This window comes from Salvelinus fontinalis, chromosome 1 (assembly GCF_029448725.1).
Source record: "Salvelinus fontinalis isolate EN_2023a chromosome 1, ASM2944872v1, whole genome shotgun sequence".
Taxonomy (NCBI): domain Eukaryota; kingdom Metazoa; phylum Chordata; class Actinopteri; order Salmoniformes; family Salmonidae; genus Salvelinus; species Salvelinus fontinalis.
In genome coordinates, this window is record NC_074665.1 from 69293837 (window position 1) to 69320078 (window position 26242).

At 44.3% G+C, this 26242-nt stretch overlaps 1 protein-coding gene across 7 annotated transcripts in view; it reads right to left on the reverse strand.

The window, feature by feature from the left end:
* Window positions 1–23699, reverse strand: part of LOC129860820 (vinculin-like) — a 61202-nt gene extending 37503 nt beyond the window's left edge. For all 7 annotated transcript variants that reach the window (XM_055931673.1, XM_055931647.1, XM_055931629.1 and 4 more), the window contains exons 1-7: window positions 23124–23699; window positions 6644–6714; window positions 5117–5267; window positions 2231–2339; window positions 1511–1633; window positions 858–1018; window positions 121–211 (exon numbers count right to left, since the gene is read on the reverse strand). In XM_055931673.1, coding sequence (XP_055787648.1) covers window positions 121–211; window positions 858–1018; window positions 1511–1633; window positions 2231–2339; window positions 5117–5267; window positions 6644–6714; window positions 23124–23291 — 874 coding nt within the window. In that variant the 5' untranslated portion in view covers window positions 23292–23699. The remainder of the gene's footprint in view (window positions 1–120; window positions 212–857; window positions 1019–1510; window positions 1634–2230; window positions 2340–5116; window positions 5268–6643; window positions 6715–23123) is intronic.
* Between the last annotated feature and the right edge of the window lie 2543 nt (window positions 23700–26242).

The following is a 26242-nucleotide window of genomic DNA, read 5'->3' on the forward strand; positions in this document are numbered from 1 at the left end:
GTGCAGTGCTAGTATTGTGAGGATGTCACTCTAAGGATGATGGGGCAGGCAGGTATTTGGGTAGACTGTATCACTAGACCATGGCGGATAGGATTATGGATAGGATATGTGTGTGTGTACCTGGTTGTCCATGGGAGTCTTTGAGCCAGGCTTTCGCCAGGGCCATCTTAGCCTCTATCACAGCCAGAGAACGTTTCATACACTCCATGTCCTAAAGAGACACAAAGAGAGCAGTTATACACTCATACACACACACGCACACACACACACACACACACACACATGCAATTATGCTCCCACTCTCCTCACACAGCATTTACAGACGTACACTCGCAAACACATGTATACACACGCGTACACACTCACGCTCTCACTCTCTCTCACACACACACTGCAGCATGGCAGAGGGGAAAGAGACAGGCTTACCTTCTACAGGGAGGAAAAGAACGAAGGGAGTAAAAAGAAAAGAAAAAGAAAATAGTTATAACAGAAGCCCAACAGAGGAAAAGAGTGGAAACTAAAGAGAGAAAGTGAAGTATGCATTAAGACAGGGTTATTCCAATCCAGTTCCGAAGGTCAATAGTACTGCTGATGTTCACCCTACCCCTATTCAGGGACTAATTCAGATTTGGAAAACCAGGCGAGTGGACTCTCTGGTCAATCAAATAATTACCAGGGAGAAAAAAACAGCAGACCACCACAGACCTGGATAGGAACACCCCTGGTTTAGGAAATGCTGCCTCTAGTGTAGAGGAACATGGGAAGGGAGGGACTATCAGAGACTAGTGTGTGTCTGGAGGGGGGGTCAGGGGGTGAAGTGTGTGTGTTTACCTGTGTGTGTGTGTGTGTGTGTGTACCTTGTTGGCCCATGTGTCTTCATCCCAGGTGGTAAGCTGTAGGACTCTGATGATCTCACTAATCTCAGCACTCATCTTCTCAAACGTAAAGCATCTGTTTCTCTCTGCCTCATCCACCCCAGCACTATGTGTGCTCTTAGTCGCTACAAAGATCTTTATGGCTGGTGAGAGAGAGATGGGAATTACTGCAGAGTACATGGACTAGTGGGTGTGTGTGCGTGAGTGTGTATCTTTGAGCGAATGAGAGCCTGAGTGAGTGTGTATAGAGAAATGGTGGGCTGGGAGTCATTCTGCCAGAGCCAAGTTCTAATTACCACTGCAATTATCAGTGCTGCTATGACACATCTGGTATCTGCTGGGCGGCTGTGTGTGTGAGGAGTGTGCAGAGAAGACAGACAGACACACACAAATAAACACAGAGAGACAGAGCTCATATGAGAAGAGGCAATAGCTGTTTGACAGTGTTCATGGAGGTGAGCAAATTCACACACACACACACACACACACACACACACACACACACACACACACACACACACACACACACACACACACACACACACACACACACACACACACACACACACACAAACACCAACAGAGAGAGAGGGAGAGAGAAAGAGAGAGACAGACAGTCTGACAGACCGACCGACCTGATATGAGTACAGGCAGTAGTTGTTTGACAGTGTTCAGGGAGTTGAATAGCATCTGTCTGTGTTCCTGATGGGTCAACTCCTGCTGTCGCTCCTCAATCATCTTAGACATCTTAGTCATACCTGTAGCCAATCACAACACGGAGTGAAAAATATCCTGAACCAATTATCTTCATGGTCAAAGGTTACCTTGTGTTCTTAGTGTAGGTGATCAGGGTTAGAGGTCAGGTTAGAGTTTCAACCTGTGGTTTGGTGGTCCGCATTTTTTAAGAGATTTTATTTTATTTTGTCAATATTTTTTTTCTTCCAAAATTAATAACAGTATTAAAGTTATTCTAAGCAATTTAACGTTACTTTTACGTTACTTTTCACAACTGAAATTGTTAATAATAATAGGGCTCTAATCTATTACCTTCACTGAGAAAAAATACTCTACCCCGGATTTGACCTACCCCGGATTTGTTCTTAACTGACTTGCCTAGTTAAATAAAGGCTAAATAAAATAAATAAAAAGACTCCACGAATGGTGGTCCTCATGAACTTTTGATGGTGATTTGGTGGTTCCCAGAACGGAAACGTTTGGAAACCGCTGGGTTAGAGGTCAGAGGTTATGGGACAGAGGCTTAAGGTGAGGTCACCTGGTCCCAGTTTCTTTGTATAGGTGATCAGGGTTAGAGGTTAGTTCAGAGGTTAAGGGTCAGAGCCTACAGGTGAGGTTACCTGGTCCTAGGTTCTTGGTGTAGGTGATCAGGTCCTCCATGGTCTCCACCACCTCAGCTACAGTCAAATACTCCAGGATCCCCTTACACACACGAATGATCTTACGCACCTAAAAAAAAAAGTAAAACACACATGCACACACACACACACAAATACACACACTTGGATGAGCTTTCATGTACACAACAGATAGCATCTAGTTAAGCTACAGCAACTCTTAACCATAACCTTAACATAACATAGCAGGCGTAAAATAAACGCCTGAAACTAGATCCCCTACATACTGGTCTTGACGCGATGAAAAAAAACTGTTGTGGGAGGTTCTCTTCTGCATTGGAGGAGATAAGATGGAGTGTCGCCTTGTTAACGTCCAAAAGCGTCCAGTTGTTGGGGTATCGGCAGAGGCTACCATAACCCTGACCTTATCTCTGACCCCCTGGCTCTAACCCTTAACCCATCTAGCTGTGTGACACCACAGCACACCCAACAGGACTGACCAACAAAAATATAAACGCAACTTGCAGCAATTTCAAAGATTTTACCGAGTTACAGTTCACATAAAGAAATCAGTCAATTTAAATAAATTCATTAGACCCTAATCTATGGATTTCACATGACTGGGAATATAGATATGCATCTGTTGGTCACAGATACCTCTTAAAAAAAGATAGGGTCGTGGATCAGAAAACCAGTCAGTATCTGGTGTGATCACCATTTGTCTCATGCAGCGCGACAATCTCCTTTGCATAGAGTTAACCCAAATGCTGATTGTGGCCTGTGGAATGTTGTCCAATTCCTCTTCAATGGCTGTGCAAAGTTGCTGTATATTGGCGTAAACTGGAACATGCTGTCGTACTCGTCAGTCCAGAGCATCCCAAACATGCTCAATGGATGGTGACATGTCTGGTGAGTATGCAGACCATGGAAGACCTGGGACATTTTTAGCTTCCAGGAATTGTGTACAGACCCTTGCGACATGGGGCTGTTCATTATCAGGCATGCATCACATTATCATGTGATGGCGGCGGATTAATGGTACGACAATGGGCCTCGGGATTGCTTCACGGTATCTCTGTGCATTCACATGGCCATTGATAAATGCAATTGTGTTTATTGTCCGTAGCTTATGCCACTCTGTTCACAACGTTGACATCAGAAAAAGCATGCCCCGTACAGTTGAAAACAGGATTCATCCGTGAAGAGCACACTTCTCCAGCATGTCAGTGGCCATCAAAAGTGAGCATTTGCCTACCGAAGTCAGTTATGATGCCGAACTGCAGTCAGGTCAGGACCCTGGTGAGAACAATAAGTACACAGATGAGCTTGCCTGAGACGATCTCTGACAGTTTGTGCAGAAATTCTTTGGCTGTGCAAACACACAGTTTCATCAACTGTCCGGGTGGCTTGTCTCAGACAATCCAAACGTGAAGAAGCTGGATGTGGAGGTCCTGGGCTGGTGTGGTCACACGTGGCCTGTGGTTGTGAGGCCAGTTGGACGTACTTCCAAATTCCCTAAAACAACGTTGGAGGGATCTGTTTCACCTGTCTTCGTGATTGTCTCCACCACCCTCCAGGTGTCGCCCATCTTCCCCATTATTCTCTATGTATTTATACCTGTGTTCTCTGTTTGTCTGTTGCCAGTTCGTCTTGTTTGTCAAGTCAACCAGTGCTTTGGTGTCTCAGCGCCTGCTTTTTCCAGTCTCTCTTTTTCTCGCCCTCCTGGTTTTGACCCTTGCCAGTCCTGACTCTGACCCCGCCTGCCTGACCACTCTGCCTACCCCTGACCCTGAGCCTGCCTGCCGACCTGTAACTTTGCCACACCTCTGGACTATTGACCTCTGCCTACCCTGACCCTGCCTGCCGTCCGGTACCGTTGCCCCACCTCTGGTTTTCTGACCCTTGCCTGCCTTGACCTGTCTATTGCCTGCCCCTGTTGGATTATTAAATCATTGTTAATTCGACGTTGTCTGCATCTGGGTCTTACCTTCATACCTGATATATGGTAGAGAAATTAATATTACATTCCCTGTCAACAGCTCTGGTGGACATTTCTGCAGTCAGCATGCTAATTGCACACTCCATCAAAACTTAAGATATATGTGTTGTGTGACAAAACTGCACATTTTAGAGTGGTCTTTTATTGTCCCCCAGCACAAGGTGCATCTGTGTAATTATCATGCTGTTTAATCAGCTTCTTGATATGCCACACCTGTCAGGTGGATGGATTATCTTGGCAAAGGAGAAGTGCTCACTAACAGGGATGTAAACAGATTTGTGGACAAGATTTGAGAGAAATAAGCTTTTTGTACGTATGGAAAATTTCGGGGATCTTTTACTTCAGCTCATGAAACATGGGACCAACACTTTACATGTTGCGTTTATATTTTTGCTCAGTATAATAGGACCTATTCACTTTGACCGATTCTCCATGTATTTCTTCATTGATTTAAGTGGAGAAAACTCCCTGCAGCCAATGCTTGCAAGTGCACACTGGGAGAAGGGTTGAGAATCAGGACACAGTTTGACTTAAAGGATGTTGTTGCTTGTGATTGTAAATACAGTTTCACAACAGAAGTACCGTTTTAAGTACATACATCTGTCCTTTTGAACCCTGCATGTGTGTGTGTGTGTGTGTGTCTTGTGATGTAAGTCTTGTGATCAAGGGGAGTTGTGGTCATTCAGTACGAGGGCAGCTGGTGATGAAACAGTGTGATGCCTATTACACTGCTGCCGACACACACACACACACACACACACACACACACACACACACACACACACACACACACACACACACACACACACACACACACACACACACACACACACACACACACACACACACACACACACACACACACACACACACACACACCCCACTCCCACCTCAGCTTCGTCGAAAGTGAGCAGCAGGTCTGAGGTTCCAGACAGGATTCCTCTAGAACCGTCAATGAGGAAGTCTCTGGCAGGAACCGAGTAGGGATCCGCCTTCAACATCTGAGCAGCCTGCACGAGCTTAGAACACGCATTCTCCACCCTGTTAGAACACAGACCATAGAACCAGCTTAGAACACACACATTTTCTATCCTGTTAGAATATAGACCATAGAACCAGCTTACAACATGTGTTCTCTACCCTGTTAGAACATAGATCAAGCTTAGAACAGGTGTTCTCCACCCTGTTAGAACACAGACCATAGAACCCTCTTATAACAGACATTTTCCACTGTTAGACCATAGATACAACGTAGAAAAATTTAGCTACAGTACTGGATATATAACACTAATTATTATTGACAGCCCAAAGAAGGAAGGATGGAAGGAAGGAAGCAATGAAAGACGGAAAGATGAAATAAAGTACGGATTGAAGAAAGGTAAGGAGGGAGAATTTTAAGACTATAGGAATAGGGCCTTCCTGTTACCTCATTGGTTAGAGTATCAATGGGTTGAGCCCTCATTGGCCAGAGTATCAATTTTCTGCAAAGAGAACTAAATATAGCAGGGTTCACATTCCCTCATAACCCCTGCTGAGCACTGAGAATTATATTTATGATGCAGTGCCAGTTTGTGTGTGTGTGTGTGTGTCTGCATGGGACTGCGCTGTGGAATTCTCATGTGAAGAGATCTAACTTTACTCCTACAGCAGTCACCAGGAGCGAGAAGAGACAGAGAGTGAAAAAGAGAGAGAGGTAGCAGCAGGACTGCTGAGTAACAGAGTAAGAGTCTAATCTACGCTCACTCTCCTCTAGACACTGAGCATAGCAGATCAGATCAGACAGTCAGTAGAACCCCACAGCAGAGTTCTGGACAGACAGACAGAACCACACAGCAGAACTAACATACTGATAGACAGACTCTGACCTCTGGGCAGAGCATTCTCAGGCAAAACAGACAGTCCAGTCAGGCCTGTTGTTATTAAATTACATCACCAACAGACAGACAGAGTTCACATCCTGCTAAGCAAACCTAAAACGAATTATAATTACTATTTCCTCCACCGATGAGAGAGAGAAACAGACGCAGAGACAAAAAGACCAGATGGGCGGAGAAGAGAGCAACATCACTCACTGACACAAGAGAAGGGCATCATTACTAAACCATTTAGAAACTATAAAGACGAAGGCCTCTGAAACTGAAGGCTACCAAGGCTAAAAGGGATGGTATAAAATATGTATAATTAGGCTTTGTAAGAATGAATCAAGTTTGATTTGACATGGGGTGTAAACCTCAACCCTCCAGTCCCCTTGTCCTGTTGGTTTTTGTGTTTCTCTCTGGTACTTTACTGATCAATGAATACTGCTGTTTGGCTGAACAGTACACACTGCAAACCCCTAGAAATCCATCCCAATAGTTAGTGTTAGAGGTTAGGGGGTCAGGAGTAGATCAGAGGTCAATGTAAGAGGCGTGACTCACTTTATGAAGGCGGGAGGCATGTCTCTCTTCATCACCTGGTCCTCTGTGGTCTGAACAGTCTCCTTTCCCACCTACACACACACCACACACGCACACATGCATGCACCACACACACGCATACACGCACACATGCAAGAATGCACGCACACACACACACACGCATACACATATAAGAACAGGAAGAGGGGTTGACAGTTTACAGTAGATTGGTGTGTCAGTATCAAAAACATCAACAGCAGGGATACATGAGTAATGTAGTGCAGCATATACATCACTAGAACTACACTGAGTATTCGGTGCAACTCAATATTAGGAAGGTGTTCCTAATGTTTGGTATACTCAGTGTACAGATATAAAGACAGGTTGGCAATCGATGTTTCAACTACTAAACATCATGAACCCTTGAGAATTACATCACATAGCTTGATGGCTGCCATGTAAGCACCTCCTGGGCTATACTTAAGCAATAAGGCATGAGGTTGTGTGGTATATGGCCAAGGGCTGTTCTTAGGCACAACGTGAAGGCGCCTTTGTAGGGGAGAGAGGATGGCCATCCTGGAATGTGATGAAGACAACGTTGGTGACTTGCTGGCGTGGGAGACCAGCGTGTGGTCAATCACAACTCATGGAATTATCTAGATCATTTATTGTGTTTTAACACTTAAAAGAGCAAGGCACAGCTGTGTTTGCACCTTCTCCACATGGCGGGACTTTCCCACGAAGTACAGGAGACTTCATATGCCTCCTTGTGCCCTCAAGGCTGAAATGTATTAAAACTGGACCTGACATTGTCAATGTATTTCGATGAATTTTATTGTCATGTTTGGATTTGTTTAATAGCTCATAAAGAGCTGAATATTTTGACATGACTTGCATTGTATGTTGTCTGGTTGATATCTTTTCAGAGAGACCGGGTTGAATTCGTCTGTTGGGCTAACAGCTTATCAGACAGGAGCATTCATGTGTCCTGTCGTAACATTGTAGGAATTTAATTAGATTACAATCCGTGTGTGATGTTTCTTCCTTTTGTTTTCGCCAGCAAAGTGTAAAGTAATGTTAGTTAATAGGGGGGTGAGTTCCGTTTTTCATAGTTAAAAGGATTGTGTCTCCTTTAGTTAATTGAGACCTTATTTGCAAGCCCCTTGTGTGTACAGACACACATAGATCTTATCTCTTAGAGATTAATCTCTGAAGTCTTATTAGTTGATAGTAATTTACTCTGTTTTATGCTGTATAATGTCTTCCATGTACACTGTTATTGTTTGAGAGTTCGTTTATTCTTGACTAATACATCTATTAGTTGATTTGAGTGAATGCATTCCTCGTTCATAGAGTACCTCTTTGATTGACTACTTTCATAAATTAGAATTGGCAAATTCTTATTTATTAAAGTTAATTACACACACATTGTATTCTTGAGGTACCAACTTGACACCTCTGCTTAAAACTGACTCAATTAATTAATTAATTAATGCTCTTTGTGTCTAGCCTCTTGTTAATTGCATAAAGGTTCATTTTAAAAACGTGTTAATTTTTTTTCTGTCAAGTCTGGTGATGCCCAAGCTTGCTGCATGGCTAGACCCGTTAGTCACGAAAAGGGTCTCTTGCTAAAATAGTATGTCTATAAACCTTTATATTAAATTGGAGTCAGACTGATAAATGTAGATAATTAAACATATTGTAACGGTCCTGACCAGTTTTATGTTGTTTTTGTGTGTAATTGGTCAGGGCGTTAGTTTTGGGTGGGCAGTCTATGTTATCTGTTTCTATGTTGGTTTTGGTTGCCTGGTATGGCTCTTAATTAGAGGCAGGTGTTTTGCGTTCTCCTCTAATTAAGAGTCATATTTAGGTAGGGTGTTTGTCTCCTGTCTTCTGTGTCTATGTTACACCATACGGGATTGTTTCGGTTTATTCGTGAGTGTTTGTAGTAAGTACTTGTTCGTTCGTTCTGCGTGTATTAGTTCAGTTCGTCGTGCTAAGTCTGTCTACTTTCGTTTTGTTATTTTGTTAGTTTAATCAAGTATAGTTTGTTTCGTCTTGTAAATAAAATTCATCATGTATTCACAACCCGCTGCGCCTTGGCTCGATCACTACTCCTTCTCTTCTTATGAAGAGAGAGAGGAACGCAGTTACAGAATCACCCACCACTCCAGAGCCAAGCAGCGGAGTCAACGGAAAAAGGGACAGGAAAAGAAGGAGCAATGGACATGGGACGATGTATTGGACGGAAAGGGCTGCTACACTTGGGAGGAGATCCTGGCTGGTAGGGATCGCCTCCCATGGGAACAGCTGGAGGCACTGAGGAGAGCAGAGGCTACCGGAGAGAGGAACCGGAGCTATGAGGGAACGCGTCTGGCACGGAAGCCCAAAAAGCCCGTAAGTAATTCCCAAAAATTTCTTGGGGGGGGGCTAGGAGGTAGTGGGCCTAGGGCAGGTAGGAGACCTGCGCCCACTTCCCAGGCTTACCGTGGAGAGCGGGAGTACGGGCAGGCGCCGTGTTACGCAGTAGAGCGCACGGTGTCTCCTGTACGAGTGCATAGCCCAGTGCGGGTTATTCCACCTCCCCGCACTGGTAGGGCTAGATTGAGTATTGAGCCAGGTGTCATGAGGCCGGCTCAACGCGTCTGGTCTCCAGTGCGTCTCCTCGGCTGGCATACATAGCACCGGCCTTACGCATGGTTTCCCCGGTTCGCCTACATAGGCCGGTGCGGGTTATTCCACCTCCCCGCACTGGTCGGGCGACCGGGAGCATTCAACCAGGTAAGGTTGGGTGGGTTCAATGCTCAAGAGTGCCAGTACGCCTCCACGGTCCGGTATTTCCGGCACCACCTCCCCGCCCCAGCCTAGTACCTACAGTGCCTACACTACGCGCTAGGCTATCAGTGCGTCTCCTGAGCCCAGTTCCTCCTCCACGCACTCTCTCTGTAGTGCGTGTATCCAGTTCGGTGCCTCCAGTTCCGGCACCACGCACAAAGCCTCCTGTGCATCTCCAGAGCCCTGAACACACTGTATATTCTCCCCCTACTAATCCTGATGTGCTTGTCCTCAGCCCGGTGTCACCAGTGCCGGTACCTCGCATCAGGTATAGAGTGGGCTTTGAGAATGCAGTGTGCCCTGTCCCTGCTCCCCGCACTAGTAGGAAGGTGCTTATCCTTAGCACGGTGCCTCCAGTTCCGGCACCACGCACCAGGTCTACAGTGCGCCGTATCCGGCCAGAGCCATCCGTCTCCCCAGCGCCATCTGAGCCATCCGTCTCCCCAGCGCCATCTGAGCCATCCGTCTCCCCAGCGCCATCTGAGCCATCCGTCTCCCCAGCGCCATCTGAGCCATCCGTCTCCCCAGCGCCGTCTGAGCCATCCGTCTCCCCAGCGCCGTCTGAGCCATCCGTCTCCCCAGCGCCGTCTGAGCCATCCGTCTGCCATGAGCCTGCAAAGCCGCCCGTCTGCCATGAGCCTGCAAAGCCGCCCGTCTGCCATGAGCCTACAGAGCCGTCCGCCAGACAGGAGCCGCTAGAGCCGTCCGCCAGACAGGAGCCGCTAGAGCCGTCCGCCAGACAGGAGCCGCTAGAGCCGTCCGCCAGACAGGATCTGCCAGAGCCGCCAACCAGACAGGATCTGCCAGAGCCGCCAACCAGACAGGATCTGCCAGAGCCGCCAACCAGACAGGATCTGCCAGAGCCGCCAACCAGACAGGATCTGCCAGAGCCGCCAACCAGACAGGATCTGCCAGAGCCGCCAACTAGACTGGATCTGCCAGAGCCGCCAGCGAGCCATGAGCAGCCAGAGCCGTCAGAGAGCCATGAGCAGCCAGAGCCGTCAGCCCGCCATGAGCGTCGAGAGCCGTCAGCCCGCCATGAGCGTCGAGAGCCGTCGGCCCGCCATGAGCGTCGAGAGCCGTCGGCCCGCCATGAGCGTCGAGAGCCGTCGGCCCGCCATGAGCGTCGAGAGCCGTCGGCCCGCCATGAGCGTCGAGAGCCGTCGGCCCGCCATGAGCGTCGAGAGCCGTCGGCCCGCCATGAGCGTCGAGAGCCGTCGGCCCGCCATGAGCGTCGAGAGCCGTCGGCCCGCCATGAGCGTCGAGAGCCGTCGGCCCGCCATGAGCGTCGAGAGCCGTCGGCCCGCCATGAGCGTCGAGAGCCGTCGGCCCGCCATGAGCGTCGAGAGCCGTCGGCCCGCCATGAGCGTCGAGAGCCGTCGGCCCGCCATGAGCGTCGAGAGCCGTCGGCCTGCCATGAGCGTCGAGAGCCGTCAGCCTGCATAGACCTGCCAGAGTCCCTCAGCCAGGATCTGCCAGAGTTTATCAGCCGGGACCTGCCCCTTGTCCCGGTGTTGCCCCTTGTCCCGGTGTTGCCCCTTGTCCCGGTGTTGCCCCTTGTCCCGGTGCTGCCCCTTGTCCCGGTGCTGCCCCTTGTCCCGGTGCTGCCCCTTATCCCGGTGCTGCCCCTTATCCCGGTGCTGCCCCTTGTCCCGGTGCTGCCCCTTGTCCCGGTGCTGCCCCTTGTCCCGGTGCTGCCCCTTGTCCCGGTGCTGCCCCTTGTCCCGGTGCTGCCCTTTGTCCCGGTGCTGCCCTTTGTCCCGGTGCTGCCCCTTCTCCTGGTGCTGGCTGTTTATTTAGGGGATGTGAGTTTTAGGGTGGGCATTGGGAGGGGAAGACAAAAACGGGGAGTGACTATGGTGGTGTGGGGACAGCGTCCAGAGCCGGAGCCACCACCGTGGTCAACTGCCCACCCAGACCCTCCCCTGGACTTTGTGCTGGTGCGCCCGGAGTTCGCACCTTGAGGGGGGGGGTTATGTAACGGTCCTGACCAGTTTTATGTTGTTTTTGTATGTGTAATTGGTCAGGGCGTTAGTTTTGGGTGGGCAGTCTATGTTATCTGTTTCTATGTTGGTTTTGGTTGCCTGGTATGGCTCTTAATTAGAGGCAGGTGTTTTGCGTTCTCCTCTAATTAAGAGTCATATTTAGGTAGGGTGTTTGTCTCCTGTCTTCTGTGTCTATGTTACACCATACGGGATTGTTTCGGTTTATTCGTGAGTGTTTGTAGTAAGTACTTGTTCGTTCGTTCTGCGTGTATTAGTTCAGTTCGTCGTGCTAAGTCTGTCTACTTTCGTTTTGTTATTTTGTTAGTTTAATCAAGTATAGTTTGTTTCGTCTTGTAAATAAAATTCATCATGTATTCACAACCCGGTGCGCCTTGGCTCGATCACTACTCCTTCTCTTCTTATGAAGAGAGAGAGGAACGCAGTTACACATATTTTAACCAACTACGGCTTATAGCTTTTATAAACCGGCTACCAACATATTAAAACAATGACTGACATATTTTAATTAAAAACGTTATTTTGATAAGTACATTTCAAAAGTACCCTTTTTGAGTTTGCTTATTCTTAGACATTGTTTGAAGCAATATGCTCTACAAGTACAGCAACTTTTCAGAATGGGCTTTCTACTAATGAGCACCACCAAAAAAGTGAATGGAAAAATTAATTCAAACTTCCTCTGTTGGTGATTTGCTGAATGGTTAATGACCTATATTGTCAATGTCTATGTATGAAATGGGTTATATCTTCAAAAGTACCAGAGAGCCCACTTTGGGAAATTTGACGTGTTTGAAGAATATATTGTTCCGAACACTATGCAAAAAAAATTAAATCAACATCAAAAAGGCTGCCTTTGGGATATTAATATTATTATTTATATTGTTGTATCGCGAAATACTCAATATTTGAGAGCACACTGTAAAAAAATATAATAACACTAAGATTATGTCTGTATCATGTATGGTTTACGGATCACAGGAGGCAAATATAGGTCTTAAAAGGGCCTAAAATATTGTAAAAGTGGCATGTAAAAAGCATGTCAAACATCCTTCCTCCCAATAATGTTTCCATGTGAGAATTTCCAGAACAATCTCATACCCAAAATATTGTTGGCCTGTCCTTGTGTGGCACTATAAAGAGAAAACATTACCCTATTAGGGTGTGGTGTATGGCCTTAGCCTATGCGGTATTCAGGCTACCTGTAATTATATCGTCCTAAGGTACTATGACTTCTGCTGACATTTTAGAAACATTCCAGATGACAACAAATGTGTTATGATAGAATTGAATCAAAACATCTTTAAGATTTGAATGTCCATTTTAGACTATAACATCCATACATCCATAATGGTAATTTTTCTTTTCTAATGTAATAATGGAAATGACAACTTTTAAAAATGATCGTTTTAGAAAAGACTGTATCCCCCCACACACACTGCACATACATATGCTATTTTACAGTAAAAAACATGTTCAATTTAAGCCTACTAGAGAGCGTGTGCCCTCAGGCCTGGAGGGAAGCTAAAGTCATTCCGCTACCCAAGAATAGTAAAGCACCCTTTACTGGCTCAAATAGCCGACCAATCAGCCTGTTACCATCCCTTAGTAAACTTCTGGGAAAAAAAATGGTTTGACCAGATACAATGCTATTTCACAGTAAACAAACTCATAACAGAAATTCAGCATGCTTATAGGGAAAGACACTCAACAAGCACAGCACTTACACAAATGACTGATGATTGGCTGAGAGAAATTGATGATAAAATTATTGTGGGGACTGTCTTGTACGACTTCAGTGCAGCTTTTGACATTATTGATCATAGTCTGCTGCTGGAAAAACACATGTGTTATGGCTTAACACTCCCTGCTATAATGTGGATGAAGACTTACTTGTCTAACATATTTCAGTTAGAATCAGGAAATCCCCAGGGTAGCTGTTTAGGCCCCTTGCTTTTTTAAATTTTTACTAACGACATGCCATTGACTTTGAGTAAAGCCAGAGTTTCTATGTATGTGGATGACTCAACACTATACACATCAGCTACTACAGCAACTGAAATGACTGCAACACTCAATAAAGAGCTGCAGTTCATTTCAGAGCAGGTGGCAAGGCATAAGATTGACCTAAATATTTATAAAACTAAAAGCATTGTATTTGGAACAAAACACTCACTAAAGCCTAAACCTCAACTAAATATTGTAGTAAATAATGTGGAAATTGAGCAAGTTGAGATGACTAAACTGCTTGGAGTAACCCTAGATTTTAAACTGTCATGGTCAAACATGTCAGTCAATTGGCACATTGATTGACATGTTGAGTAGTAGCTAAGATGGGGAGAAGTCTGTCTATAATAAAGTGAGGCTCTGCCTTCTTAACAACACTATAAACAAGGTAGGTCCTATAGGCCCTAGTTTTGTCACACCTTGACTACTGTTCAGTCGTATGGTCAGGTGCCACAAAATAGGACTCAGGAAAATTGCAATTGGCTCAGAACAGGGCAGCACGGATGGCCCTTGGATGTATACAGAGAGCTAATATTAATAATATGCATGTCAATCTCTTCTTGCTGAAAATTGAGGAGAGATTGACGTCATCACTACTTTTATTTATGAGAGGTATTGATTGACGTGTTGAATGCACCGAGCTGTCTGTCTAAACTACTGGCACACAGCTCGGACACGCAAGCATACCCCACGACATGCCAAAAGAAGTCTCTTCACAGTCCCCAAGTCCAGAACAGACTATGGGAGGCACACAGTACTACATAGAGCCATGACTACATGGAACTCTATTCCACATCAAGAAACTGAAGCAACACAAACATTGGCACAGACACATGCACACACACACACACACACACACACACACACACACACACACACACACACACACACACACACACACACACACACACACACACACACACACACACACACACACACACACACACACACACACACACACACACACACACACACACACACGATAACATACACACTGTACATACACATGGATTTAGTAATGTAGTTATGTGGTAGTGGTGGAGAAGGGACCTGACGGCACAGTGTGTTGTGAAATCTATGAATGTATTGTAACGTTTTAAAATTGTATAAATTGTCTTAATTTTGCTGGACCCCAGGACCACAGGAACACACTTACACAAACACACTGAGTGCTTTTAGTATCGATTAGCCATTTTAATATATAATTAATGTTGAGTGGTTTCTGGATTTAGCATTAGCCTGCTCTGTACTGCGGGAGAAGGCGTTTACCACAGGATCAATAAACACTGAGCAACCCTCAGATCGGAAAGGAAACTCAATATAATTTAACTTAGTCAGTGGTGTATATGTGTGTGTACTGTGTGTGTCGCAAAAAAAAAATCTAAACCTATCAAACCCCTTCGACATGTCGCATAATACACGTTTCTCGTTAGGGTAATGAACCATCTGTTGCCAAGATCGTGTAAACCAGGGATGGAGAACTGCGGGTCAACTCCCCCCCCAAATCAGTCCGTGTCTCAACTTACTGTTAAGAGTTAGAATAGTTGATCACACAACGTGCAATTTCGGAATTTGTTTGTGCATCAGCAGTTTTTTTCTTACAGTCACTCAATTATCTCATGTCAGCTAAACGTTTTTAGATTGTTAAATTAGTCTAGCCAGCTATCCAAACTTGTAGTAATCATGGTCAATGTTTTTTTTTTAAATCATACAATTATGTGAATTCACAATGCAGATATGGTCCTGCGTTTGACCACAAGGGGGCAATGCAGTTCAATCTACTGCACTCATGACTACCTACCAGACACGGCTCCCCACCCACTACCTCCCCACCCACTCAGAAATGATGTTATTAATGCCATTTTAGGTTATTTTATTTTTCAAATTCCCTTTTTCTCCCTAATTTCGTGGTATCCAATTGGTCGTTACAGTCCATCGCTGCAACTCCAGTACGGAGTCGGGAGAGGCGAAGGTCGAGAACCGTGTGTCCCCCGAAACACAATCCAGCCAAGCCGCACTGCTTCTTGACACAATGCCCACTTAACCCGGAAGCCAGCTGCACCAATGTGTCGGAGGAAACACCGTACACCTGGCGACCATGTCAGCGTGCATTGTGCCTGGCCCACCACAGGAGTCACTAGTGCGCGATGGGACAAGAACATCCCTGCGACACTAGGCCAATTGTTCGCCACCCCATGTGTCTTCCCGGTCGTGGCCAGCTGCGACAGAGCCTGGACTTGAACCAGGATCTCTAGTAGACCACTCCGCCACTCGGGAGGCCGTTTTAGATTCTGTTGTGTGGCTCTCCTCCATGTTCTCAGTTGTCAATACATGGGACTTCATGTCCCACTTCTCATCAATGTGATGGCTCGTTGCAGTGATGCCATACAGGACTTTACTGCTGACTCCTCCCTGTCTCACTCGCTGAAATGTTTTCAACTGTTAATGGCGATGACGTGCAGAGAGCTTTATATTCGTGGCAAATAATTTGAAAGATGCATATCTCCTCCTACTTACAGCATTGTTGTGTTAGGTATTTGTTTAATTTATATTTAGCCTTTATGATGATGATCGGAACCTGTTAGTGGTAGTTTTGTGATAACTGCACTATGATTTAAATTTGGTTAGGGATTTGTTAGCATTGTTGCGTTAGGTATTTAAATGTCACACCCCTAGTGTAATGTATCACTAATTCCACAAAGTAATAACAGTCCAATTAGGTTCATTGCAGTATCTAGCTGACCTTGGATCTGTGTAATGTATTGAGCCCTCACTCCACAGTAGTAACAGTGCATAAAGAGTAGAAGCTGACCTAAAAACGGTGTACTATTATTCCACTGTAAAAACAGTCCATGAACCATAGAATAGTCTGGATCTGACCTAGGATCAGTTGAGTGTATTGATCACTCCACTTTAGCCTAATAACTGTCAATTAAGCAAAGAGCAGTATCTATCTGGCCTGGATCTCCACTGTCAACATTGACTGTGACAGTGACAACAGGTTACACAGCCTCTGGGAGCTACACTCAATGAGGCACTAGAATATGTTCTGATATTACTGTAACCATAACAAACCACATTTATAAATGATTCACTCTCAACCCTAGATAGCCATAAACCTCAACCCTGGGGACACCCTGCTGAGGAGGAAAGTTCTCTGGTGTCAGTGTCTCCAACTGAGACTTTTCTTGGAACCACCATAAAGGGATTACAACAGTTTTGGGGTTTGCCGACTTCTACCGCTGTTTCATCAGGAACTTCAGCTCCGTCCCCGCTTCTCTCAACTCTCTCCTCAAGGGTGGTCCTCATAGGTTGGTGTGGAGCCGTCTCTTACTATGCCAACTCCTGTTCCGTATGTGCCCAAACCAAATCCCCCCTTAACGCTCCAGCAGGGAAACTACTTCCACTTCCCGTGCCTCAGCTTCCCTGGTCTCATCTATCTATGACTTTGTTACTGATCTCCCCTCCTCTGACGATTTCGCCACCCTTTTGGTGGTTGTGGATAATTCTATCACATCAAATTCTATCACATCGGTCACATCTACAGCTCCTCCCTCCGGCGTTCGACGTTGCCAGTAAACTAACCAGCGGTCCTGGCATCCATCATTACACACACCTGGCACCAATCATTACGCGTACCTGCACTTCATCATGAGGAACACCTGGACTCCTTACCTCACTTATTACCTACCCTATATGTGGCACTCCCTTAGGTTCTTTCCCCATGTCAGTATTGTTTATGTGAAGACGCCACTGCTATGTTGTTTTGTTCCATGTTTGTTGTTTTATTAAACGTACCACCTGCACCTGCTTCTCCACCCTCAGCGTCTTAATTACACTATCCCAGCCTGCTCTCTGCCAGTCTCTGTGTTGCTGTCCAGTGGTGTAGTGGAGGGTACACGCAGGTATATGCCGTAAGCCCATTTATTTTTCAGTGGGTATTGCATATATTCACTACTTAATCCCCATGGTGTCTATCAAAGTAGTGTTGTGGAGGTAAACGCCATACCAATTAAAAAGGCTGATGGAACAGATCAGAATGTTTAGCTTAAAATGTAAACTATTACTTCTTTTAAAAAAGCATGACCCGGATGCACACGCAGATAAAATTATTTTGTGTAGAGGTGCTGACTAACGGCGAATAAATTGTAAGCTATAAAAATACATTAATTACTGGGAGAGTGTGCCACTCGCTTGATTTATTTTTATAAACTATTATTTCTTCACATTTTAGGTGCAGAAATGTGCACATAGCGGTAGGTATATGCACAAATGTTTCCAAATGAGGGAAAACACTGTTCTAAAATGCGCACTGCACATGCAAGCGGATTCATGGTAGAGATGGAAATATCTGTTTGAAATTTAGAAAGAGGGAAGATCTAAATATCCTGTCTAGGACACATGTTCCGCTAGCGGAACCCCGCCCACATTCCACTGAATGTGAAACAATAATATATAAACAAAAATATATAACGTCAAGGAGGGGTGTAAACAAAACTCCTTAAAAATTTGTCAAGATAAGAGGGGTATGGGGGAGTATGTGTATGGGGGAGACAAAATACTGATACCTACATATAAAAACAACAACAAAAATATTGACAGGAAATCTGAGAACTCATGTACATGAACTATCTCCTATTACATCCCTTTACTGACTGTTTATACCTGCCTCAGAAATATTTAACTTTCACACATTAACAAGTCCAATACAGCAAATTAAAGATAAACATCTTGTGAATCCAGCCAACATGTCCGGTTTTTGTAATGTTTTACAGCAAAAACACCACGTATATTTATGTTAGCTCACCACCAAATACAACAAAGCACAGACATTTCTTTCACAGCACAGGTAGCTTGCACAAAACCGACCAAATAGAGATAGAATTAGTCACTAACCAAGAAACAATTTCATCAGATGACAGTCTTATAATATGTTATACAATAAGTCTATGTTTTGTTCGAAAAATGTGCATATTTCAGGTATAAATCATAGTTTTACATTGCAGCTACAATCACAAATAGCACCGAAGCAGCTAGAACAATTACAGAGACCAACGTGAAATAACTAAATACTCATCATAAAACATTTATGAAAAATATGGTGTACAGCAAATGAAAGACAAACATGTTGTGAAGCCAGCCAATATTTCAGATTTTTTAACCTGTTTGGGGTGCAAGCCCGACCTCGGACCGAAAATGACACCCCTGCAGGGCGCGAAATTCAAAATCTATTTTTTAAAAATATTTAACTTTTACACATTAACAAGTCCAATACAGCATTTGAAAGATAAACATCTTGTCAATCCAGCCAACATGTCCGATTTTTTAAATGTTTTACAGAGAAAACACCACATATATTTATGTTAGCTCACCACCAAATACAAAAGTGGACAGACACGTATGAATTATGATTATGAAGTATGAATTATGATTGAAGTAGCATGCACAACCAACCGAAATAAACTAAAACCAACCTAAAGAGCCCAGAAAAAACGACCTCAGATGACAGTCATATAACATGTTACACAATAAATCTATGTTTTGTTCATAAAAAGTGCATATTTTAGCTATAAATCAGTTTTACATTGATGCTACCCAAAAATGCTAATACATAGCTTGAGTCTGAATCCAGCCGGGAGTAGCCAGAGAAAATACATACACCAACGTCGGCTACTAATTACACCTCATAAAACATTTCAGAAAAACATATGGTGGATAACTAATGAAAGACAGATATCGTGTGAATAAAGCCAACATTTCCGATTTTTGAAGTGTTTTACAGCGAAAACACAATATATCGTTATATTAGCTAACAACAGAAGCTAGCATAAGGCAGCATTGATTCTAGTCAAGCGCTAGCCTAGCACAGTTAGCAGAGTTAGCATTCAACAGTTCGACATATATATGAAAAAGCATCCCAAATTGGGTCTTATCTTTCTTGATACTCCATCAGAATGTTGTAACGGGGTCCAATGTCCAGTAGAGTCTTTAGTTGGGTTCCAGAACGAATTATTTCCCTCTTTGGTTAGCTAGCACGATAGCATTGCTGCGCCAGAAAGCGTTTCTTCAAAAAATTCTTCCGTCGTTTCACATCTAAAGTCCAGAATAAATTGCAATAATATAATTAAAGTATATTGAAAAAACATACTTTAGGATGATTTTGTGACATGTATCAAATAATATCGTAGTCAGGCATCATATTCAACGTTATCTACCTTGTTCCAGAAGCTGAGACCAAATTATCCTTCGCGCCCGGATTTTTTTTTTAACTGCGCAGGTCTCACAAGAAGTTGTGTTATTCAGTCCAGGGACGAGATATTCGACTCCTTTCAATTCTCACTTCCGCATTACAGTCTGACGAACGCCTGTGACGTGTCTCTATCGTCCCAAGTCAAATGGCCTTTTATAGAGAAGGTCTTAAAGAGACACATCGCATTTTGGAAAACTCAATTCGGCTGGGAAAATGGCTGTAAAAATATTTCTGTTCGACTTAGAGAAACAATTCAAACCTTTTTAGAAACTACAGACTGTTATCTATCCAACAGTAGTAAATATATGCATATTGGAAAATAAAAAGTTTCTTAGGAGGCCGTTTGAAAATGTGCACACATTTTCCAGTTTTTTCAATATTCAGCGTGCAGCCATAACAGGTTTTAAGTGTTTTACAGCGAAAACACAATATAGCATTATATTAGCTTACTACAACAGCCAACCACACAACCGCATTCATTCAACGCAAAGGTAGCGATAGCGAAAAAAACAGCAAAAGATATACATTTATTCACTAACCTTCACAATCTTCATCAGATGACAGTCCTATAACATCATATTACACAATACAATGGTATGTTCGAAAATTTGCATATTTAGAGCTGAAATCCGTGGTTATACATTGTGAAAATGTAGCAACTTTTTCCCAGAATGTCCGGATATATTTCTGACACTCACCTAATCTGACCAAATAACTTATCATAAACTTTACTAAAAAATACATGTTGGACAGCAAATGAAAGATACACTAGTTCTTAATGCAACCGCTGTGTTAGATTTTTTAAAATAACTTTAGTACGACATACAGCTTAGGTTATAGCGAGACAGCGGCCAAAATCAGGGCGGAAAATATTACTAAACATTTTCAACAGAAATACGAAATAACATCATAAATGGTTCCTACTTTTGTTGAGCTTCCATCGGAATCTTGTACAAGGGGTCCTTTGTCCAGAACAATCGTTGTTTGGTTTTAGAATGTCCTCTTATCCTGTCGAATTAGCAACCAAAGCTAGCCAAGTGGCGCGAAGCTGTCCATCGTCACCAAACGCAGAGAACGGAAAAAGCCAAAACTCCCAATAAACTTTCAATAATCTGATAAAACTATATTGAAAAAACATACTTTACGATGATATTATCACATTTATCAAATAAAATCAAAGCCGGAGATATTAGCCGTCTATAACGAAAGCTTTTCAGAAGCCAATGCTGATGTCCTTCCCGTGCCTTGCTGAACAAAGGAAATTGGGGTCATGTCATTCCAAGAGCTCTCATTTGACCTCAGATCAAGCTATACACCCCATTTCACCTCTCACTGCCTGTTGACATCTAGTGCAAGGCGTATGAAGTGCATGTATATCCATAGATTTCGAGCAAATGATTTGGAAGGCCCTGGAACAGAGCCTCGATTTCAGATTTTTCACTTCCTGACAGGAAGTTTGCTGCAAAATGAGTTCTGTTTTACTCACAGATATAATTCAAACGGTTTTAGAAACTTGAGAGTGTTTTCTATCCAATAGTAATAATAATATGCATATTGTACGAGCAAGAATTGAGTACGAGGCAGTTTAATTTGGGCACGATTTTTTACAAAGTGAAAACAGTGCCCCCATATCCCAAAGAGGATATGCAATAACTATCATGGGTTGTTAATATGACTAGGATAATGCTTTTTGGTGCTACACAATGAACATAAGTTGTAAGAAAACCAATAGAACAGGAGAACGCATATGAGGAAGTGCTTATAAAATAATTGCCTTTACATTTCCATGGTGGGATTTTGGCTATAGGCTACATTGAAGCAAGGTAAGACATGCCTCATAATATGAAGTAAAAAGTCCAGATTTCAAACAATTAATGAACAGGTCAAATATAGTGATGCTAATGATAGGCCTAACCATCTTCTAGTAGATGGAGAGGCTTTCCCAAAACCTTCTAAATGACATGTAAACTAGCCACAGAGTAGCCTATTCCTACCAGGCAGAATGATATGATTATTTGCATCAATCCAGTGGCCATTTGTTTTGCAAACTCCCTCTCATGTGCTACAGAAACACCACCATACAAACAACAGAGCTAGGTGCCTGCACACTTGAATTAAAGGGTAACTACACAAAAACACAAGAGTTCAAAATTGGTCTCCTGATGTGGTTTAAGCATGTTATGGACTTACAACATCCAATTTGTTGTTTTCTATTAAAAAGTGTGACTTTGAGAGCAAAAAAATCTGTGAAAAAATGTACAAATCTGAAACCCGATGTATTTCTGACTCAGTTCACAGCCTCATTTATCTGTTTCAATAATATACCTACAATTAGCCTACTTGCACAGTACACCTTGGGTTGGTGTGACTGTGAATTACCAATGTGGAATTTCTTATTTTTGGTAATTCAGAGTGTATGACACGGTTTCTCATATAACTTTTTTCACAGAGCATTTTTCCTTTGGAGGGCCGTTTGGGGAATCATTTTGCAAAATTAGAGTATATGCACTTCTCCAGGCAACACTACACCCCTGTTGCTGTCTCACTGAAAACAACTCGACATGACTCTGTTTATTACAGAGGAGTGAGAGCGAGAGTGAGGGGGAAGGAAAAAGGGAGAGAGCGAGCGAACGAGAGACAGAGAGAGAGAAAGGGGGCAAGAGGGAAAGAGGGAGCATTCTCAATGCTGGTTCCTGTGAGGGAAACCAGCAGAATCCTCAAGTCTAATGGACTCACTCGAAGAGGGGACACACACACGCACGCACGCACACACACACACACACACACACACACACACACACACACACACACACACACACACACACACACACACACACACACACACACACACACACACACACACACACACACACACACACACACACACACACACACACACACACCACAGTGTACACTGCCATTCACATGTGCTGAAAGGGTAGGCTATTCTGCTGCTAGCTCAGTTTTCCAGCGATAAGATTCTTCTAATGTACATTACTGTATGCCATGGTATTTATTATGACAATACTATCACACTGTTTTACACTGCCTTCTTTCTGCTACAGATGTAGGTTAATTCAACATGAGTTGATACTGCCCTAACCCTATTTGACCAGTCCACAGTGACAGCAATGCCTGTCTAGATTGTCACTGTAAAAAGGTGTTTACCACTACAATAAACAATAACAACTCTCCCGTTTCATTCTGCCACACAAACTCCTCTCGGTTCATTACCATCCAGTACAATACAAAATCACTACACCAAACTGAGTGGTGAGGTGAGAGAGAGAGAGAGAGAGAGAGAGAGAGAGAGAGAGAGAGAGAGAGAGAGAGAGAGAGAGAGAGAGAGAGAGAGAGAGAGAGAGAGAGAGAGAGAGAGAGAGAGAGAGAGAGAGAGAGATGCACTTACCCTGACAAGGTTACTGACCGCTGCCTGTACCGCGGCCACCGGAACGGTCAGATCCGGGATGGCCTTCCCGTCCACCTCCCCGTCCTCGTGCATGATGACCAGGTGGGAGATCTGCTGGGCCACCGGCTCAAGGATGCCCTCGATGGTCTTCGTGTGGAACACCGGCATGGTTGCAGCTGTTAGCCCGCTCAAAGAGATCTGAAACACGGCTGCTGCAGCTCCAACACCCCGCTGGTAAAATCCGCCGTCTTTACCCGACAAGACGTCTCCGCCGTCTTTACCCGACAATAAAAATTGACAGACAAAATGCCTTTTTCTTCTTTAGTTCCACTCCTGGAGTGCGTATTCCAGCGAGGACTTTCTGCAATGCGCGGTGTCAGCACCTTGTCCGGGATTGTGAGACGAACACCGAACACCGAAAATCGTGACAGGAGAAATCACAGTTCGAGATCTCAGACAATAACTGACTGCACGAGATACATCTGTTAATAGGATTGGTGCGCACAGACGGCTTCTCATCGTGCACACGCAGGCACACCGTTACCCCACTGCAAGTGAAAGCTGTTCCCAAATGACGTCATGCATTCTGGTTGCCAAAAAAGGGAGTGCTGGAGTGAGGTGGTGGGGGGTCGGGGAACGGGGGTGGGAGGGAGAGTGAGAGAGACCTGGTATTAGTATGGAGTTATTGCAACATTTCATACCAGAGCTGGATCGTAACAAAGTAACTTTCGGGACATTCCATCATATACCTTCAACCAGACCATAAGTAAACCACAAGTAGACCACAACTTAAACCCCACCCACTCCAAGCCACTGGGGAAACAAACCACTCTCTCTGGTCTATGAGTCTGAGTGTTATGCTGCTTTAGAGCTGGTGTCAATCCCAAATGGCACTCTATACCCTAATGCACCACTTTTGACCAGAGCCCTATTGGCCCTGGTTAAAAATAGTGCACTATGTACGAATAGGGTGCCAATTGGGACTTCTCCTGGTCTGTCACCTGATCTGGGTTAGCTAAAAGGAGGGTCAGGAGTTACCGTTAACGTGTCTCCAGCCTGTAGTTTTTGGCCACCAGCTCTATAATAAGACCAAGGGCTCCTTCTGCAGCTCCTAGCTGCCCCAGCTCAAGCAGCTCAGCTATCTGCAGCCCACAGGAGCTGGGAGGAGGAATGGAAATGTAACACTGAGCTACTACTCCACCCAGTTACCCCAGCCTAACTTTCCTTACGGCATGCTGGGTTAATAAGGACATTGGAGGCTTGTTCTCGCAATGGCAAATGGACTGCCTGGGTTTAGACTTGGCCAGAATTGATTGTCTGTTTGGTTAAAACCTTGTTCCTCTGTAGAGCCTGCCTGACTGTCTAGTATGCTGAAAATGAAGGAGATGGAGTAGGTAGATGATTTCTGGTTCTAAGGTGAACTACCAGGAGGACATTGACATTGGTATAACTCCAGCTCTCCCCCTCTCCAGGAGGTCTGTAGGGTCTGGTCAGTGCATTTGATTTCTGGGCAGGCTTATACGTTTGTTGAGTGTATGGGAAATGGGTTGGGGTTAGATGTATGGTGTGTACACTGTACATGTTTAAGTTTGGGTGGTCTGTGTGTATAAGCAGTGGCCCATAGAGGTTCATCTGAATCTAGGGTTGGAAACCAGAAACTGTAGCAGGAGCTGAGGGACTTGACTCTCTAGTGTGACCAGCTGCGCAAAGAGATGGGCTCCTCCTGATTTGAAAACGAACCAGTAGTACTTGGTAGCTCAGTAGCCTTGTGGTTAAGAGTGTCTGCCCTAAGATTGGAAGGTTAGGGGTTAGAATTATCCCAGTCGAATCAACCCCGGCCGAGTCATATTATATACTTTAAAAAATTGGACCCCACTGCCTCTCTGCTTGGCACTCAGCATTAAGGAGATGGATTGAGGGTAAGGCCCTGTCCAGGGGGTGTACTTGTACATCAAGCTGCCTCACGCTACAGAAACAGGAGATAGACTCCTGCCCTATGGGCCATTCAGGTTACTTACCTACAGTAGTATTTTGGTATTAAGGCAGTAAGGGTTTTATAGCAAGGGCTGCTAAGTGAATAGCCCTGATCTTGATGTTCTGTCTCCCTGTTACGTTCCTGTCCTTACAGAGCTCAGAGAAAGAGTTCTATACCTCAAGCCTCGCAGAGGGTAGTTCTCTCAGAGAAACTAACATAAATTTCATCATTTACTGATGAAACTACATTAGCTACTGTAAACGATATTACTCTGTTGCAAACTGTGTGCATGCGTATGTATGTGTGTGTGAGTGTTGTGTGTGTGTGTGACACAAACAGCACTTGTTAAATTTTTTCAGGTGGGGAGGTTGTTCGACGTATGGGGCATTAGACATGGAATTGTGAGGGGGGTGCTATAACAGAAAGAGGGACACACACACCAAGGATGAAACATTGCACCATGCACAGCTGTGTAACAACACAAAAGAATCCTTCTTTTGTAAATTACATGTAGTTCTGTCAAGTGTTTTGTAGCAAAAGAGACACACTTGGATTTAACAGACCTGTTATCAAATATTATTTGTTTTCTTCGCACGTTTGTTTGAGCTTGTCAGGTGGACAGGGTTTGTACAGTACTTTTGGGACTCTCCCACTGACAGACGAGCTCAATCAAGCTAAGCTTTAGTATTTGAAAGAAGATAAATTCTAACACAGATGTGTCTCATAGAGCAGGACCACGCCTCTGTGCACTGACAGGAACAACAGCAGTTTACAGAGAGGCGTGGTAAAGCGAAAGAGAGAAGATTTGATTGGGTGGTGGTTCAAAAATAAAAAAAGAGGTTGGAGAAGGGGGACAAAGTGAGTGAGAGAAAGAGAGATAAAGAGAGAATGTGTGTGTGTGTGTGTGTGCATGCGTGCGAGTGAGGGAGTGAGTGAATGAATGAATAATTGAGTGATTGCTTTTAGATTACATGTCTTGTCTGGTGTTCCTAGAGGTCTAGAGGTGGGTCTGTATCTGTAACTGTCCTTGGGATGAACGGGCTGTTAGAACTTATCTCTCATCTCTCAATCATCCTTACCAACCTGACCACTGCTTAACACCTATTCCGGATTTACCATGTGTGTATGTGCGTGTGTGTGTGTT